General features: G+C 38.1%; 1 protein-coding gene across 6 annotated transcripts in view; it reads right to left on the bottom strand.

The window, feature by feature from the left end:
* atp11a (ATPase phospholipid transporting 11A) overlaps positions 1-18,756 on the bottom strand; it is a 102,193-nt gene that overhangs the window by 42,914 nt on the left and 40,523 nt on the right. For all 6 annotated transcript variants that reach the window (XM_058380099.1, XM_058380102.1, XM_058380101.1 and 3 more), the window contains exons 2-14: positions 13,635-13,757; positions 12,272-12,361; positions 12,056-12,136; positions 11,431-11,538; positions 8,312-8,440; positions 7,947-8,050; positions 6,407-6,457; positions 6,059-6,123; positions 4,524-4,605; positions 3,924-4,074; positions 2,973-3,170; positions 2,561-2,734; positions 425-591 (exon numbers count right to left, since the gene is read on the bottom strand). In XM_058380099.1, coding sequence (XP_058236082.1) covers positions 425-591; positions 2,561-2,734; positions 2,973-3,170; positions 3,924-4,074; positions 4,524-4,605; positions 6,059-6,123; positions 6,407-6,457; positions 7,947-8,050; positions 8,312-8,440; positions 11,431-11,538; positions 12,056-12,136; positions 12,272-12,361; positions 13,635-13,757 — 1,523 coding nt within the window. The remainder of the gene's footprint in view (positions 1-424; positions 592-2,560; positions 2,735-2,972; positions 3,171-3,923; positions 4,075-4,523; positions 4,606-6,058; positions 6,124-6,406; positions 6,458-7,946; positions 8,051-8,311; positions 8,441-11,430; positions 11,539-12,055; positions 12,137-12,271; positions 12,362-13,634; positions 13,758-18,756) is intronic.

Raw genomic sequence — 18,756 nt, 5'->3', positions numbered from 1 at the left:
AATGTGAACTGGGTGTCACATGACTGGTCCATGGGACCATTGACTGGTCAATTTATCGCATGACTAATTTGCATAAACTAGAGAAAACTCCATTTGAACATTGCTTCTCGTTGACATTATAGTCCCAGCCTTGTGTTACAGACTTGTACAGGAAGTGAGCAGCTGTCTCTCATGTGGCTGCTTGCTTGTTTGAGCACCAGGTAAAAATGAAGAGAATGGATTGTTAATCTTCGGGCCTCAGGAGGATTGGTGTATTCTGAAAGTGTGAATGCTGTACCATAGTAATTTCTTACGTAATGGAGATAAAAGTGAGGCAAGTGTTAAATCCTGAATTATAACACCCTGTGTGTGTGTCAGTTTTCCATTATAGTGTGTTCTTTATTTATGCATGCTTAACTGTGTGTGTGTGTGTATTCTCTCTTACCTCTTCATGCCCTCCACCAGCGCCACCTCATCAGGAGATGATGATATGTAGAAGGACGAAGATTTTCCCTGGTGGATTCCCCGCTTAATGCCGTCCACCGTCTCCTCCTCCTTCACCTGCACCGTGTGACACAAGCATAACGCCCGGAAAAACAGCTCCTCATGCTCCTGAAACCAGAACAAACACGCACATGAGGGAAATGTTGCTCATCTACAACATGAACAATATGAACGTACTTTTCCAGAATTTGTACCAGTTTGATGGGAAAGTGGGCGGGGCTAATGTTAAATGGTTTTATTCTCACTAAGTTTGATGTCACACCAACACAGATTTTTTTTAAAAATTTTTATCAAGACTGGTGTTCGTCAGAATCCTCTTCAGCAACACGAGCAATTCAGTAATTCTGCAGATTTGCACATCGCTGATATAGATTTGCACATCGCTGATGTATATAGGGTGCTAATGTTTTGGAGAAAATCTCATTGTTTGGGAAATGGGAGAAAACCAGAGGAGCAAAAAGAACCCCACTCAGACATACCGAGATGTATAAACTCCACACAGACAGTAACCTGACCTCACCAGATCCCAACAGACCCTGAAGTTGTGAAGCTATTCTATATTGCCAAAAGGTTTGGGACACCCCTCCAAATCAGTGAATTCAGGTGTTGTTTTTCAGGGCTTGGGCTCGGCCCCTTAGTTCCAGTGAAAGGAACTCTTAATGCTTCAGCATACCAAGACATTGCTCACCACGGTTGTAAAGAGTGATTATTTAGTGGTCACCTGACTGTATAACCTTCCTGTCATCTGCAGAAATGCATCTCACTGGATGCGTGTTCTCTAGATGTTATTAATGTCACCGAGATCACATTATTCTGATGCTGGATAACCGAAGCTCTTTAACTTTATGTAATGTAATGATGATGGTTAATTGTAGAGGAATTAATCCTATTAAAATGGGTAGTACGTGTCCATTACGCAGCCTAACTACAGGTGTAATTGTTTGTTGTTTTAACATAGCACTAATAAATCTACTGCATTTATTCACTGCTAATAAACAGCATCACCCTATTGTTCCTTCCTATCAGTTTCTCTACCTCCTTTACCTGCACTCTGTGCCAACACTTTTATTCGAAGTAGATTAACATCTCAACGTAGGGTCTAATTACGAAGAGTGTGTAGGACACCACGGCCCCGCCCCTCTCGTCTGAGCCCGGGCTCTTCTCCGGTAAACAATACTTTTCCCTAATGATGCATGATTGCTGGGACAGAGGCTGTCAGTGGCAAAATAAATTAAAGTGTTTAAGCAAGATGATGTGCCTGGAAGACAAAAGACGACAATCCGTACCTAATCGCGGTATTAAACTCGGCGCTCACACAGCCGAACGGCTTTTAAACCCGAGCAGGACGTCGGCCTTAAAATTCTTTCCGCTAAAAGATGTACGTCTGCCTTGACGATCATGCGAGAGATTACATTTAAAAGTATAATCGCATAGGAAAGAGATGAGATGTAATTAATGAGTTCTTCAATAAGCCATTTTCTTAATCAGACACATTCATTTGTCATGTGTCACTTGAGGTCATTTATCATGTGTGAGAATGAGAGAGAGAGAGAGAGAGAGAGAGAGAGAGAGAGAGAGAGAGAGGGAGAGAGAGAGTTCATTCCGCTTCCTCTGAGCCAACGACTGGAGGTTAAATTATTCTGGCCATCCAACCATATCTTCACACATCCACTCACTGAAAACACTCATTTTAACAGACTGCAGAAACTTAGAGGATCCAACATTTCACAGATTATGCCTTAACATGACTAAAATAGATGTGAAGTCGGTATAGTGTAGAAATGACAGCTGTGAGACAGATTTTTATTCCGTGTAGGACGTGACGGACAATTTATTATTAGAATAAATGCTGTCTGTTTAACATCTTTGTTCTTCCAGCAGGATAGACAGAATACTGACATTTCCTAATAGACAACACTACTCTCATCAATACTCAGTAACATTAAAATGTACTATCAATATAGTGTTTGGCTTTTCTGCTTCCATGTCCCCAAAAACCTCCACCTCCAGTCTATATGAAGCAGGTGTAACATGCCAGCATGAGATATTTCAGGTTTCTAGCAGGTTTTGGGCTTACCTTCCTCTCACTGCAAGGCGACGAGTCGATCATGTCGATGCTGCTGGCTCCAGCTATGATCTGGCCATTACAGATGACGTGCGGTACGTACACGTGACCGTCGACACAGCACTCGATAAACTCCATGTTGTTCTCCGTCAGAGTTCCCGTCTTATCAGTGAAGACATACTCCACCTGAGAAAAACAGACACAAATGAGTCGATTTTCAGAAAATTTGCAAAAGAAAAAATTTTTAAAATAAATTACATTAGTATAAAAATTAGCATTTATTTTGAAATTAAATAAAATATTAAAATTATTACAACAATGTTATTCTATTTTTTCAAGTTTATTAATTCAGCTCGGTGAAAATAAATAAAATTTTATAATATTAAAATACTTATCCAAACAGTACCGTCTAGTTCGCTCTCACCTGCCCGAGTTCCTCGTTAAGATCCGAGGTGTTAACAAGCGCTCCTTCTCCCAGCTCTTCGTCGAACATCTCGTCGTCCCATGTAATAAAATAGGAGCCTAGGAACTTCTGCATTTCCACGGTCACGTACATGGATACAGGAATGATGTAGTTGAAGAGGACCATGAAAGCCAGGAAGTCGGTGAAGGCCCGTATCAACTGAGGGGGGAAAGAGAAAAAAGAAAAAAAATAATGTAGCATGTTTAATTGAATAACTGGTTTTATTATTTTTATTATGAAAAGACACAAAACTAGCAATTTAGCTGGATTTCCATCATCATTATCTCTTTACAAAGTCATCAGGAATATTAATATTTTCCTTTATTAGCACCCTGAACGCAGTGTTACGAGAAAATACAAACACACAAGGTACTAACAATGTGTTTTCAATCCAGAAAGAAAAAACACAATCTGCTAACAACCAGAGCTCACAGTGCTAGCATATTTAGCTAGCTGCTTCTTTAAGTCTTTTACCCAAAGGAACATAACGATGGTGAAAAGGAGACAAAAACATCTAGGAGTATAAACATTTTCCTTCGATGTGTTCGTAAATTACTTAAGAAAAGAAGTTTGATGACTAAAACTGCATTTCAGTTAGCATTACCTGCTAACCAAACCTGCTGAGAAACACCACTCTCAATACCACAAAACACGTTGTTGTGAGCTCACTAAATATACGACTTATATTAATTATAAAGAGTAATAACTCTATGTTCAAATGGGGCCGTGTTCAGTAAGTCGAATTAATTATAATTACAGTACTTAAGCAGCAAATTAGCATTACTCTCTGTGAGTTTTTTTTAATTATGTTTGAGTAAACAAAAGGAAAGCTTATCAGTCGCCCATACTGAAACAGGCATAATTAAACGCCTGGGACAGGAAAAGACCTTCAGGAAAGTGGACTGGACGTACTATATGACGTTGGCGCTCGGTCTCTGTTTTCTGGTTGTACCAGGGCTCGTCTCGGTTGGGGTCGGCCTGCCACACGTACTTGAGGACAGTGTTGATTAGAGCTTTACTGATCAAGATGCAGAGATAAACAACCAGGTACGCATTCATAGACCTGCGAGCACAAGAGGAAAAAACAAAGGACAAAATTATAGAGAAAGATTACAGTTTGCTTGAACAGAGATTTGTAGAAGGGACACCGAATTTGTTTTGGCGCAAACTAAGTTACAATAGATCCCCTTCTGTATAACCACCACTTCTATTAGATCACAGCAGCTATCAGTAAAGCGATTAAGGAAATAAGGAAGTACGTTCTAAAAAAAGATGGCAGTGACACCGAATTATGTCCCATCCACCGACCTTTAACTGCCTTCTAGAAACTTCTGAGTGAAACTGGATATTGCATATCTTGCACAAGTAATTACAAATCATTGAGTAGGCAATCTGCGGCGCTTACCTAACAAGGTAAAGACATGCATTACAAACCGCAGTCTAGTGTCATTTACCCCGAAAACGCTGATAGGAATTGAAATGCATTAAGAAAAGTGAATAATGAAATCTTACTTTTCTACAGCAGAGCGCTTCTGGGACTTGGACTGGTAGTTCAGGGCCATTTTGGTCTCCATGCCGGTGTAGATAGCCACAGCTGAATGAAAACAGTTATAAAATGATGAGTACAGAAAAAGGGTAGTGTTTTTTTTCTTACAAATGCTATGCATATATATATATATATATATATATATATATATATATATATATATATATATATATATATATATATATATATATATATATATATATATATATATATATATATATATATATATTGATTAGGTAATATATTGCTTGTATACATTTCCTGTTAAAAGGTTTTCCATCTCTCTATCCACTACAGAAGATCTTGTACCTGTATGAAGAGGATTTTATGCATTCTGCTTCTGCTCTGTGATTGGTTATTAGGATAACGGCATGAATGTGCATCTGTTCCTAATAAAGTGAGATGCATCTTTAAGCAAGCTAAAAACTAAGACTAGTCCAAATGCTCACATTAAAAAGCAAACCGTTGTGTATTGCTCACACGCTTTACGTACTTCACGAGCTAAACTGTAAAGCATCAGATTTGTGTGAACATATATCAAATATACGGGATGTTTTTAAGAGTCTGTAGTGCTCCTGGCTGCAGGGAACTCTTCTATTGCCATTTAATGATCCCTTCTTTCATAAAAAAGTTAAGGACTTCCACACAGACAGCTCTAATATGAGCCTAGTGAGAATTTTGATGTAGACGACGGTCTCTCTTTCTTGCTCTCGGTACAATTAAAGGACTTTATTCTGATCTTTCAGTCCCTTCAACAACTCATTTAATTACAGTGGGAATGGAGCGAGAGAACGGCTTAACGAGCCAAATCACAGCTTTCCCACTCCCTTGCTTTATCTCTCTCGTTCTTGCTCTCCTGAGTGCTTCTTATTCTTTCTTTCCTTTCCACAATTTGCCCTTTTGTACTGGGTTTCTCACCCTTGCTTGCCGTCGTCTTTATCTGACCGGGATTTCAGCTGTGGCTAGACTATTTCTCTCTCATAATACACAAAAGTGTAATTAAATCTAGTGTAAAGCCTTTTATTAATTCATTAATATTAATTATGCAACCACGATGCTGGGCTGTAGAATCTGATTCTAATCAGGATGCAGCTGACCGTTACTGTTTCTATAGCAACATCATCATCATCATTTAAGGCTAATAATAATAATCCTAAAATGTGCTGGTTTTTTTAATAATCACTAAGATGAGTTTTCTATAAGTGAATGTTTATTTAAAATGCGTGGAAGGAGTCACTTGTGTCAGTGCTTTGTCAGTTTTCCACAGATAAAAGTCCTCAGGCTGGAGGAATTTGCCTTGCTTCTATTCTTGGCAAGCTTCTGTAGTATAAAAGGAATAAAACCCTTGAGAGGTTCTGTTGCAGGAAAATATTCGACTCCGAAGTGCGACAAAAATACGTAGCATGAAGAACACTATTCCAATGACAAGCACACGGTAAACTTTATTAGCTTGTTGCTCTTTAGAGATTGCTAAGATTGCAGGAAACCGCATTTTTATTACCGTATATGAACTCGGTGTTTTTCAGCGTGGCCCCTCGCAGCAGCAGGTTTTCTGAGCCCAGAGGTCTAAAAGCAGAGATTAAATTCAGTACAGTATACACGTACCAGCGGATGGGCACTTTGCCGGAATTTTAAAAAGGTGAGAGGAATACAGCGAAATGGATTGCATCTCACAAAGCAGATGGCAAACTGCTGGCTCAGATATGTTAACTTTAGGCTTTACTCCAATAGAGATGTGCTCTTTGAAGGCTATAAAATCGTCCTGCAGAATTCAATATTGCACATTCTATCTTTCTTGTACACACACAAACTCCTTTAATTAGGGTCAGCTGCCTGTGTATGGATTCACCTCGCAATGGGCTCATCTCGGTCCAAATAAATATTGATGCGTCCCACAAATCTAGACAGAGACAGAGAGAAGCATAAAATAAGAAGTCGATAACGATACTGGTATCAAGCTATGGGTCTGAGAGCATGCTCATGTATTGTACAGTTATTGTACATTGTCAGGATTAGCACTGTGTGACATGTATTTTACATATATAATTTATTTATACGTATATTAAAACCCCTGCTCCATGCAATTGTCAGGATTATCACTCTGATGTATTTTATATAGATACTCTGATCAGGCATAACATTATGACCACTGAGAGGTGACGTGATTACCTCTGACTGATTATCTCCTCATCATGGCACCTGTTAGTGGGTGGGATATATTAGGCAGCAAGTGAACATTTTGTCCTCAAAGTTGATGTGTTAGAAGCAGGAAAAATTGGCAAGCGAAGGATTTGGGACCAAATTGTGATGGCTAGACGACTGGATCAGAGCATCTCCAAAACTGCAGTTCTTGTGGGGTGTTCCCGGTCTGCAGTGGTCAGTATCAAAAGTGGTCCAAAAGTGGTCCAAGGAAGGAACAGTGGTGAACCGGTGACAGGGTCATGGGTGGCCAAGGCTCACTGATGCACGTGGGGAGTGAAGGCTGGCCCGTGTGATCCGATCTAACAGACGAGCTACTGTTGCTCAGATTGCTGAAGCAGTTAATGCTGGTTCTGATAGAAAGGTGTCAGAATACACAGTGCAGGACGGGTCAGGGCTGTTTTGGCAGCAAAAGGGGGGACCAACACAATATTAAGCAGGTGGTCATAATATTATGCCTGGTCAGTGTATAACCTATATCATGCACTGGCTAGGTGAGAAAAATGACTAGACACTAGTTGAGTGATAACAGCTTTTATCCAGTATATTATTATTGACGTTCAGACACTTTACTGCAGGTCATAAACAGCAAAATTTCAGGTGCAAAAAAAAGTACTTTGCTTACAGCTTTAAGTAAAATTAGCTGCTGCTCTGCCTTCTGCCTTATTGTAGCCCTTTTCAATCTCAGGTAATTCATCTAGCTAGCAAATGCAATTCATTTTCACTCAGCTAGAATATAGTGTAATAAAGAATGAATTGTGCAACCTTCACCGAGGTCGCAAACTGTTCTGATGATACAACACTCGCGTCTTGCCCGAGTGCTAAGGGAAGCTCTGTGAGCTCATGTATGAGGAAGACTGACGCTTTTCATTAAGGGTACATCAGAAAGAAAAAAAAACAGCATTTGTGTGCTTTTCATGGTCACCATTTAAACCAACCCTAAACAGAGCTAAATAAAGGTTCGGTAATTGATATCCCTGATTCATTAATAGCCCGTTGTTTACTGGTAATGACCGTTGTGTATTAAAGCTCAGCTGCTAAATGTTTTTACTGTTCTATATAATTATATGTGATGTGTGACACAAGTGTGAGTTTTTGATACTGTAGATTGTGTGTCTAGCAGCCACACACAATGGTGACATTTGAGTTGCGGAGGTTGAGTCGCTTATATGGCGAGGGTAAGTACTCACTTGTAGAGGTCTGGTTGGGGTTGTTCACATTCTATCGTGGCCTGCAGTTGGTCCACCTCCTTCTCTGTATTAAAGGCCTTGGTGTCCTGAACTGCATAATAGGTCTTTGTGTGGAGAGAAGAGCACAACAGTGAGCAGTTAGCATGCCAAGAACACACACACACACAGAGTCTAACAAACTCAATTTCAGTTCCATCAGCTCAAATTACAGCTCAATTCAACTACAACTACAAGAAAGAAAAAAAAAGTAACCAATCAACATAAAGTATTATTTTTCCTGCAGACTCAGCAGCTGAGCCACTTCTCACTCCAGCTCCTAGAGCACTGTGAGTATTGTAACACACACTGCTTTGTGTTTTAATCACCTTGTGACTGGACTCGCCGTCCAAGCTGGCAGTGGTGACGAAACACGTGCCATCGTCTCTGCTGGTGGAAAGCAGGATCAGGTCACAAGGGAACGTCTCATCCTCCTTCACCAGCACCACGTCACCCACCTGCCACGCACAGACGTACACCATTAACATTCATGAAATCGCATATTGATTCAATTGTTGTCCTCCTTATTCCGGTTCTAATGCATATGTGTATAGACTAAAGAAAATCAAGCTGAGGGAAAAATAAATCATTGTTCTGCAGAGCTATGATGTCAGTAGCATGCTCTTATCCAAGCCCAACACAGACCCTATTCACACTCTGAGCTGCACTCTGGACCACAGCCAACGCCGGCTGTAGCGAAAATGACATGAACAATGGATGTTTAAACACTATGATTTAACATCCTAACTGCCTCATGTTAAACACACAAATACATACGCCAACATAAATCTATCATTCGGATGATGGGCGGATCTGGGGCGCCGTCAGCGATCGGAGGAGATTGAGTGTTGCGTAACAGATTATAGATGCTGACTGGATTACGAGGAAAATAAATTGCATAAACTGCATCTAAATGCATACTCGGGTTCTGTCCATCATGTCCTTAAATAACATTTCAGAATAGAAGTGTGCATCAGGACCGTGTTTGTGTGCATATTTAACATATTTATTCACGTGGGATTTTTAAAAATTCCTATTACGGTCAAACACGTGCTAATGAAATATTCCAGCAAAACAAGAACTTTGTTTCTCTGTACTGAAGCAGAACAGTTCGTTTATTGTCCTTTTAACACCATGCCGGCATCACTGGCTATTTTAATGGCAAGATCAAGGAAGGTATTTTTATAGTATTACAACAATAGAATACAATACAATATTTTAACTATAGCAACAACAGCAGCAGCTATATGAGATCCTTCATTTTATTACTTAATAAGAACTCCAGGATTTCACTGGTCATATTGGAAGTCTCCTAAATACATACACCAATCAGGCATAACATTATGACCACCAGCAGGTGCCGTGAATACCACTGATTATCCCCTCGTCATGGCACTTGTTAGTGGGTGGGATATATTAGGCAGCAAGTGAACATTCTGTCCTCAAAGTTGATGTGTTAGAAGCAGGAAAAATGGACAAGTGTAAGGATTTGAGCGAGTTTGACGAAGGACCAAATTGTGATGGCTAGACCACTGGATCAGAGCATCTCCAAAACTGCAGCTCTTGTGGGATGTTCCCGGTCTGCAGTGGTCAGTATCTATCAAAAGCCGTCCAAAGAAGGAACAGTGGTGAACCAGTGACAGGTTCATGGACGGCCAAGGCTCATTGACGGGAGTGAAGACTGACCCGTGTGATCCGATCCAACAGACGAGCTACTGTTGCTCAAACTGCTGAAGTTGTTAATGCTGGTTCTGATAGAAAGGTGTCAGAATACACAGTTTATGACGGGCCAGGGCTGTTTGGGCAGAAAAAGGGGGACCAACACCAATATTGGACCTAATGTTATGCTTGATCGTTATGCTTGTAAATTCCTAAATAAAAGCATTGCCTAGCGTTGTTAAGAGCAAAACAGTGCATTAAAATATGTGTTCATTGATCATTCTACTTTTACTGAGATCACATGTTCGGGATTCTTCACTGTTTAGTAGAAAAGCATGTGAGTGCAGAGGAAGAACAGAAGCGCTGTTTGATTATAACGTAGGACTTGGGGCAGTTGTTGAATTCCGTCAATGAATGTTTTCACACAACATTTTGCTAGAATGAATTATTTAGAATAAAAATCAAGATTAGACTGTACATATAAAATAAATCCAAAATGTTAGATCTAGGGTAAAAATAGAATAGAATAGAAATAAGAAGAATGAAAAAGAGGTAATAAAATATGATTTAGATGTTACATATAGTAGAATGATGTGCAATTATGCTGCATGTAAGTGTATTAACGTGCATGTAGGAGCAATAAAGTGCAATGTGTAGAGTTTTAATGAAGTACGTAAGTCTTTAAGGAATCCTAAGAGATTTGTAAGATGGACATTTCAGTGTTACGGAGTCTGATGGCATGTGGGATGAAGCTCCTCCCATCAGACGGAGAGGTGTTTACACTATAATGTATTTTTCTAGTGTTAGAAATCTGGATCAAATTGAATAAAAGCCTTGTTATCAATGCATAACAGCTACAGTTCATGTTTATTTGCCCTTAGACTTCCAGTGTAAATGAGTTATGCATGACAAGTGTTTTTCCTCCCTACACAAAAATCTCCTTGTCTATGGACATCTCACATGAGCTGAAGATAGCTCAAGAGGTTAAGGCTCTGAGTTGTTGATTGGAAGATCAGGGTTCGAGCCCCAGCACTGCCAAGCTGCCACTGTTGGGCCCTTAAGCAAGGCTCCCAACTCCTGCATCATGCATCATGGCTGACCCTGCACTCTGACCCCAACCCTCTAAGGATAGGATATAAGAAGAAAGAATTTCACAGTGTAGTAATGTATATGTGACAAATAAAGGCTAGTTAACTTCACCAGGCTGACATACACAGGAGTGTATTCCTGTGTTTTTAATTCCATTAATTGCTCTAAGAAATGACTCTAACTGGACAAAAGGTTAAAAAAGGCAATCCTGAACTATTTAAAGCACAAATACCGTTTTTCATATTTCTAAGTCACAGCACAGGCTTTCTAGATTTTCTGATATAGAGACTCTGATGTATCTGCAATGAGAATAACCTCAGTGTGAACTTGTGTACACGCCGCTGCACAGTCTGTCTGTCATCGTGCCAAACCTCAGCTGACCAACACAAACTGAGACGATTCTGTCCGCTGAATCGCATTACAGCCGAGAAGAGTGGATAGTTTTCTCCAGTTAGCTCACACAAAGCCTCGGTTCCTGACTATAATGACTTCCTTATAAATGGGAATACACAGAGCCAGTGTCAGTGCTAAAGGTCAACGTCCTTCTTAAAGCATTTCATTTGACACTTTGACACGTATTTTTTTTTTTTTACAGCGTAGTGTTATGTCAGCAGCAACCCCGCGGGCGAGAAATGACTGACGCAACATATGACCGTGTGCAGTGTTGATATGTGGCGTGTTTTTCCTTCAAGATTCAGACCTGCAGATTGCGACTCTGCTTGCGAACCACTTTGCCTTTTTGGACGACTTGGACTGGACATCGGTTGATGGCTTTGTCCGCCTTGTGCCTGAGCCAGTCCTCATAGCCCTGTACAGGGGAGAGAGAGACAGAGAGAGAGGGAGAGAGAGATGGATGGACAGAGAGACAGAGAGAGAGGGAGAGAAAGGGATGGATGGATGGATGGATGGATGGATGGATGGATGGACAGAGTTAGAGAGAGGAAGAGCGAGAGAGAACAAAAATCCAGAGTTACAAGGTGCAAAGACATGTATATAAAATATCTTGATGATGGTTGCAGACAATTTCAACAACAACATTCTTTCAAAAAAGGCAGAAAACTTGCAAATGTCTATTAAAAAAATAAAAAATAAAACTAATCTATTAGTTGAAAAAATACTTAAAACTAAATCATTCATTTATTTCTTTAAAATTATTTATAAATGTTTAATCACTCAGATGGAGTAATAATCTACTACCACCAACACCAACAACAATAATAACAACAACAACAATAATATTAATTATTATTATAATTACAAGTAATAAGTAATTATTATTATTTTTAAAGAGAGAGAAAGAAACCCAAGGTATTTCATTTGTTTACCTGTTTAATAGCAGTTACAGTGATGACAAAGAAAAGTGGTAAGCCACTGGTGATGGGACTGGTGGGAGTATCGATGATTAACTGCAGAGAGAGAGAGAGAGAGAGAGAGAGAGAGAGAGAGAGAGAGACAGAGACAGAGATAAATGAGAGTCTATCAGCCGGCTTGTCCCAAGCAGGACACTGCTGCTAAACAGACTTTGTTTCACTGAGGCTCACCTGAACGAGAAAGATGATGAGAAAGTAGAAATTTGCGATTCTTCTAAACTGTTCAAACAAATTCTTTGGAATGAAGTTCCAAAAGGTGTACTGTAGGAAGATGGAAAACACCATGATTACAGGGAAAATTATCAATAATTTCTTCAAAATATGCTACTTTTCTCTCCTAATTACAAACACTACCTCTGAACAATTTTATGCTACCTGCCACTATTTTACCCCATTATATACACTCTTTACCACTTTCCATTACTTATACCTCTTTTTTTATATTTTTCATCATTATACCAATTTTACACATTTATTTTTAAGCCATTTCCACCACCGTTTCTTTTATTTGACACTTTCTACCAAATTTACAATTTCCCCCATTTTACACCACTACCTTGCCCCCAATTTTACACCTTGGCCACCATCTACACCACCGGTTTTACACTACAACACTTTTACACTACCTCTTCTTTTGGTACACCTCTCTGTTCATCTAATGTTACACTACTTGTACAAAAAAACAGACTGAAGTTCAATAATAATTTTTAAAATAATAATAATAATAATAATAATAATAATAATAATAATAATAATAAAAGACTTAAGTTCAATAATAATTTTAATAATTAGTTAATAAGAATAATTTTAATAATAATTAAAAATAGACTGAAGTTCAATAATAATTTTTTAAATAATTAAAAAAAATAATTTTAATAATAATAAAAAAATAAACTGAAGTTCAATAATAGTTTTAATAATAATTTTAAAATATTTTTAATAGTAATAAAAATAAACAGTCTGAAGTTCCAAAACAATGTTAATAATAATAATAATAATAATAATAAAAGACTTAAGTTCAATAATAATTTTAATAATTAGTTAATAAGAATAATTTTAATAATAATTAAAAATAGACTGAAGTTCAATAATAGTTTTAATAATAATTTTAAAATATTTTTAATAGTAATAATAATAAACAGTCTGAAGTTAAAAAACAATGTTAATAATAATAATAATAATAATAATAATAATAATAATATAGAAATAATATTAATAATAAAAATAATTTTAATAATAATAGAAAAGACTGAAGTTCAATTAAATTTTAATAATAATTTAAAAAATAATTGTAATATAATAACAACAAAAAAAAACTGACTGAAGTACAATAATCATTTTAAAATGAAAAAATAATCATTTAAAAAATAATTTTAAAAAATAGACTGAAGTTCAATAATAATTTTTATAACAATTTAAAAAATAATTTTAATAATAATAAAAAAAAAACAGACTAAAGTTTAATGTAGTCTGTGCAGGGATGAGACTCTTCTCATGGCAATCATGTTGAAGGAGGTTCAGTATAATGTCAGACCTTGGAGGAGACTATTCTGTTGTCGGGGAACCTCTGAGGGATGTAGGCCTCAGTGCCGGGGGGTGGCACTTTCTGTCCGATATACACGGTCCTGCTGTCCACCCAGTTCTCCTCCCCTGCACACTGTACAGAGAGAGATAGAGATAGAGAGAGAGAGAGAGAGAGAGAGAGTGTTATTAATTTACTTACTAGCTAATAAGATCTTTCTTTCATTCATCTTCTTCCCTTCTTCCAGTCTGAAAGTGACTCTCTCCCAGCTCTTATGGGTAATGAAAGCTATGTCCTACACAGCTGCACTTCTACAGAATATCATTCAGCCAATTAAAGACTGGATAACATTTCTCTCTGAAAAGCCGCTGATCATCAAATTACCCCCAAAGAGCTTAATTATATCAGAAAGTTAGATTTGATTCATATTGCTTTTGAAGTGCTCTTTTTGGTGCCACACTTGATGCCTCTCGGATATTCCCACAAAAGGCTAAAATCTCTAAAGACTTTCTACGGCCATCGAAAAACTCGACACTTATCCTTTTACTTCAGTCTCTGTAAGCAATCCAGTCGTTGCCAGTTGCCCAAATGTACCCCAGTTAGACTACAAATACACCATGACCCTCGTAAATAAACATAAAAGCTTACACATAAATACACAGGTGCAATGATTACATATTACCCTGTAACTTTTCTTTACAAAGTATTTAACAATGGATAGAAATGTCAGTAAAAGCACCATTTACCCGATGCATTAGTATTCATCCTCCTGAACTTCTCTACATTTATTATATAATTATATGTCATGAATCTATACAAAACAGCCCATAATACTACAGCTGGGTCATTAAGGGTTGGCAAAAATAATTAGAAATAAACAATAGTTGCCATGAGCATGGGGGGATTTGTTATTTTGTTTTCTGATTTATTTTGTTTACTAAATTGTTATTTTGTTTACTAAATTGTTTTTTTTCTGATTTGTTATTATGTTTTTGGTTTTGTTTTTATTGTTTTCTGATTTATTATTTTGTTTACTAAATTGTTATTTTGTTTACTAAATTGTTTTGTTTATTTTGTTTTCTGATTTATTATTTTGTTTTCTGATTTATTATTTTGTTTTCGGTTCTGTTATTTTGTTTACAGATTTGTTATGGTGTTTTCTGATTTGTTATTTTGTTTACTAAATTGTTATTTATTTACTAAATTGTTATTTTGTTTACTGATTTTTTTTGTTTTGTGTTTTGTTATTTTGTTTTCTGATTTATTATTTTGTTTAGTAAATTGTTATTTTGTTTTTGGTTCTATTATTTTGTTTACAGATTTGTTATTTTGTTTTCTGATTTGTTATTTTGTTTACTAAATTGTTTTTTTTGTTTTGTGATATGTTATTTTGTTTTCTGATTTATTATTTTGTTTTCAGTTCTGTTATTTTGTTTATAGATTTCTTATGGTGTTTTCTGATTTGTTATTTTGTTTACTAAATTGTTATTTTGTTTACTTTATTTTGTTTTTTTTTGTTTTGTGATGTTATTTTGTTTTCTGATTTATTATTTTGTTTTCTGATTTATTATTTTGTTTACTAAATTGTTATTTTGTTTACAGATTTGTTATTTTGTTTACTAAATTGTTATTTTGTTTTCTGATTTATTATTTTGTTTACTAAATTGTTATTTTGTTTACAGATTTGTTATTTTGTTTACTAAATTGTTATTTTGTTTTCTGATTTGTTATTTTGAGTACTAAATTGTTATTTTGTTTACTAAATTGTTATTTTGTTTACAGATTTGTTATTTTGTTTACTAAATTGTTATTTTGTTTACTAAATTGTTATTTTGTTTTCTGATTTGTTATTTTGTTTTTGGTTCGGTTGTTTTGTTTACTAAATTGTTATTTTGTTTTCTGATTTGTTATTTCATTATTTTTGCACTTCTCGGCCACGGTACAGCTACAACTCCTAGAGGACATCATCCACCGAGTCAGGGACTGCATAAAGAGCATTAGTCAGAGACTCACTTCCTGCCTCAGCAGCATATTCCTGGAGCCAGTAGAGAAATGACTGGAATTGCTATTGTCTGGGAAAGACTGGAGCATGGAGTCACGTCAGAAACTAAAACGAAGTAATTAGTAAAGCAATAACTCTCAAAATGTCCTCGACTTGTTTTGGTCTCCTGTGAATGATTACCAGCTCTCCCGAATGAGCCGTTCAGAAGAGTCAGCAGATAGTAAGGGCTTACTGTAGTTACTGGAAATTGTTTAAATATAGCTGGGAAGAAATCCAACAATGCAATCGTACTTAACGGCTAACAAACCAGCAGGATGAATTTAGTGCATCATTACTTTATCATTTATAAAGTGAATGATCCAATAAATTTATCTTTGTGTCTGATCAGATGTGAGATATACATTTTTTTCGGACTTTCTTATAACATGGAAAAGAAGATAGCTACAACTGGGAAGCGGTGAGCGTGATCACTCATTGTCATGGCTTTAATTCACAGGAACATTAGCAAGCCACCGTTGCCTGGAAAATTGATGCAGCTCAGCATGAGAGAACAATTTCAACCCGTTAGCATTTCATGCACTTCTTCTCACTAATCAAGCTCTATTCTTCACACATTACACTGAGGGACTGGCTTCCATATGGTTCGTCTTCTCCCGCTTCTCTACGTCAACTGGAGTATATGTCAAGATTTGCATGTAATGCTGGGAAACAGGCTTCATTATCGCTTTATATTCCTCCTGCATGCTAATCATGTTCTTATGTGATTTTAATGGCCAGGTCATTTGTGTTCCTGGTATTTGAATTCTTTCTTTCCCCACTAAAATAAAGTCATCTTTATCATATTACCTGGTCTATTCAGGCTTTCCTGCTAAAGGAAGAACTGAGAGCTCAGAGACTGCTGGACAGGAAGTCTCAGAAATGAATCATTTCTCAGTAAGAGTGTGTATACGCACATCATTGTACACGATGTGAGAAAACTAAAGACACAATAAAGGATACCATTCTCACAACCAATACAATACAATGCTGAGTGAGACAGAGAGAAGCAGAAAGAGAGAGACAGAGAGAGGGAAAGAGAGGCAGAGAGAGACAGATGGAGAGAGTGAGACAAAGAGAGAGTGAGAGAGAGAGAGGCAGAGAGAGACAGATGGAGAGAGCGAGACACAGAGAGAGAGACAGGGAGAGTGAGACAGGGAGACAGAGAGAGAGAGGGAAAGAAAGGGAGAAAGAGACAGAGAGAGACAGAGAGTGACAGACAGCGACAGAGAGAGACAGACAGAGAGAACCAGAGAGACAGACAGAGAGGTAGAAAGAGAGACAGAGACAGACAGAGAGGTAGAAAGAGAGACAGAGAGAGACAGAGAGAGAGAGGCAGAGACAGAGACAGAGAGAGACAGAGGCAGAGAAAGAGAGAGAGAAACAGAGAGAGGCAGAGAGTGCAACAGAGAGATAGAGAAAGAGACAGAGACAGTGTGTGTGTTTGAAGAGTGGTAATGGAACTAAGCTTAACACTGGTCAGTGAGGCTCTGTCAACATTATTCTGGTGTAATCTAGCCTTCCCCCACACACACACACACACACCACAACACAGACACATGTTTATTGTTTACACAGACAGCCTGATGCTGTTTTGTCTGAGTCGGATGCTATAGGTGAGTGAAACGCTACATCAGAGCAGGAAGAACTGGATTGGTTAAAACCCATCGACCAATGACATCAGAGAGGAATTAGTTGTTATGAGACTTCAGTTGCGTGAGGAATAAAAGCAGACAGACAGTGTGTGGTGTGATCAGGTTCAACATGAGGAAGGATTACCGCTTTTCCTCTCAAACCACACCGATGTTAAATAAAATACAAGAAATAAAAGATAAAGAATGACAAAATATGATGACATCATCTTTATATCGGTTATATCACTCATGTACGATGAGCAGCTATACACAGACTCTCCCTCGGCTGCCTTCTTAAAAATATTTTTTTAAAAACACACACACACACACACGCTCGTGCTGTAAAGTCACACACTCGTATATCACGCACACATTAACCAAAGATGGAGCTCAGACTGGGAATGGAGCTGTGTTGTGGCAGCACCGTGCCCTAGTTTTAAAGACACTCGGATTACACGTGCACCATGTTCACACACTCACACACACACACACACAGCTCTACCTACCAACTGACCAGCCGAGCAGCTAAACTTACACACCTCTCTGGTGCCAGCTCTACTTCACCCAAACACACACACACACACACACACTGCCATAATAGAGTGAATTTTCCAGTCATTTTCACACCACAGGTCCATCATAAGAAACTGTGCTGTAAGTGTTAACACATCTCTGAAGTACACACTCATTTATTTCTATTCCGTCTGAAACAGATCTGAATCCTGTCACAGAGTCAGTACTTCTTACTTCCTGTGTTCAGCTCACGGTATGATGGTAATAGTTTAGAGTTTATTGGATTAAAGTAGGTGAGTGTTCAGGAGCTCCAGTGTGGGCTTTCAGGAGTTTAGTGAGACTAAAAGCAGCAGGTGGAGGAGCTTGGAGTTTCAATCACTCAGGAAAGACTTTAGAGCTTGAAATTGAATTTGAGAAGCGTGACGTTCAAATGGCCAAGTGCTGAAGCTCTCTCTCTCTCTCTCCCCCCCCTCTCTCTTTCTCTCTCCCTCTCCTCTCCCCCTTCTCTCTCTCTTATTGTCTCCCTATCTTCCTCTCTCTCTCTTTTTCTTTCTCTCTCCCAACTTCCTCTCTCCCTATATCTGTCTCCCTCTCCTCTCCCCCTTCTCTCTCTCTTACTCTCTCCCTATCTTCCTCTCTCTCTCCCCCTCTCTTTCTCTCTCTCTCTTCCACCTTCTCTCTATATCTCTCTTCCTATGCCTCTCCCCCTTTCCTCTCCCTCTCTCCCTCTCCTCTCTCTCACCCCATGTCTCTCTCACTCTCCCCCCCGCCCCCTTCTCTCTCTCTCTCTCTCTCTCTCTCTTTCTCTCTCTCCCCATCTCTCTCTCTCCCCCTCCATATGTGTGTGTGTGTGTGTGTGAGCCCTGCACTTATATCCACCATAAAACAGCAAGCCATCACTCCCATAACACAGGACAGGACATGTTCAGGGACAGGGACAGGACGATCT

Source organism: Hemibagrus wyckioides, linkage group LG26 (assembly GCF_019097595.1).
Source record: "Hemibagrus wyckioides isolate EC202008001 linkage group LG26, SWU_Hwy_1.0, whole genome shotgun sequence".
In the NCBI taxonomy this organism is placed as follows: domain Eukaryota; kingdom Metazoa; phylum Chordata; class Actinopteri; order Siluriformes; family Bagridae; genus Hemibagrus; species Hemibagrus wyckioides.
Note: the sequence above shows the minus strand (reverse complement) of the source record. Positions and strands in the feature narration are given on the sequence as shown.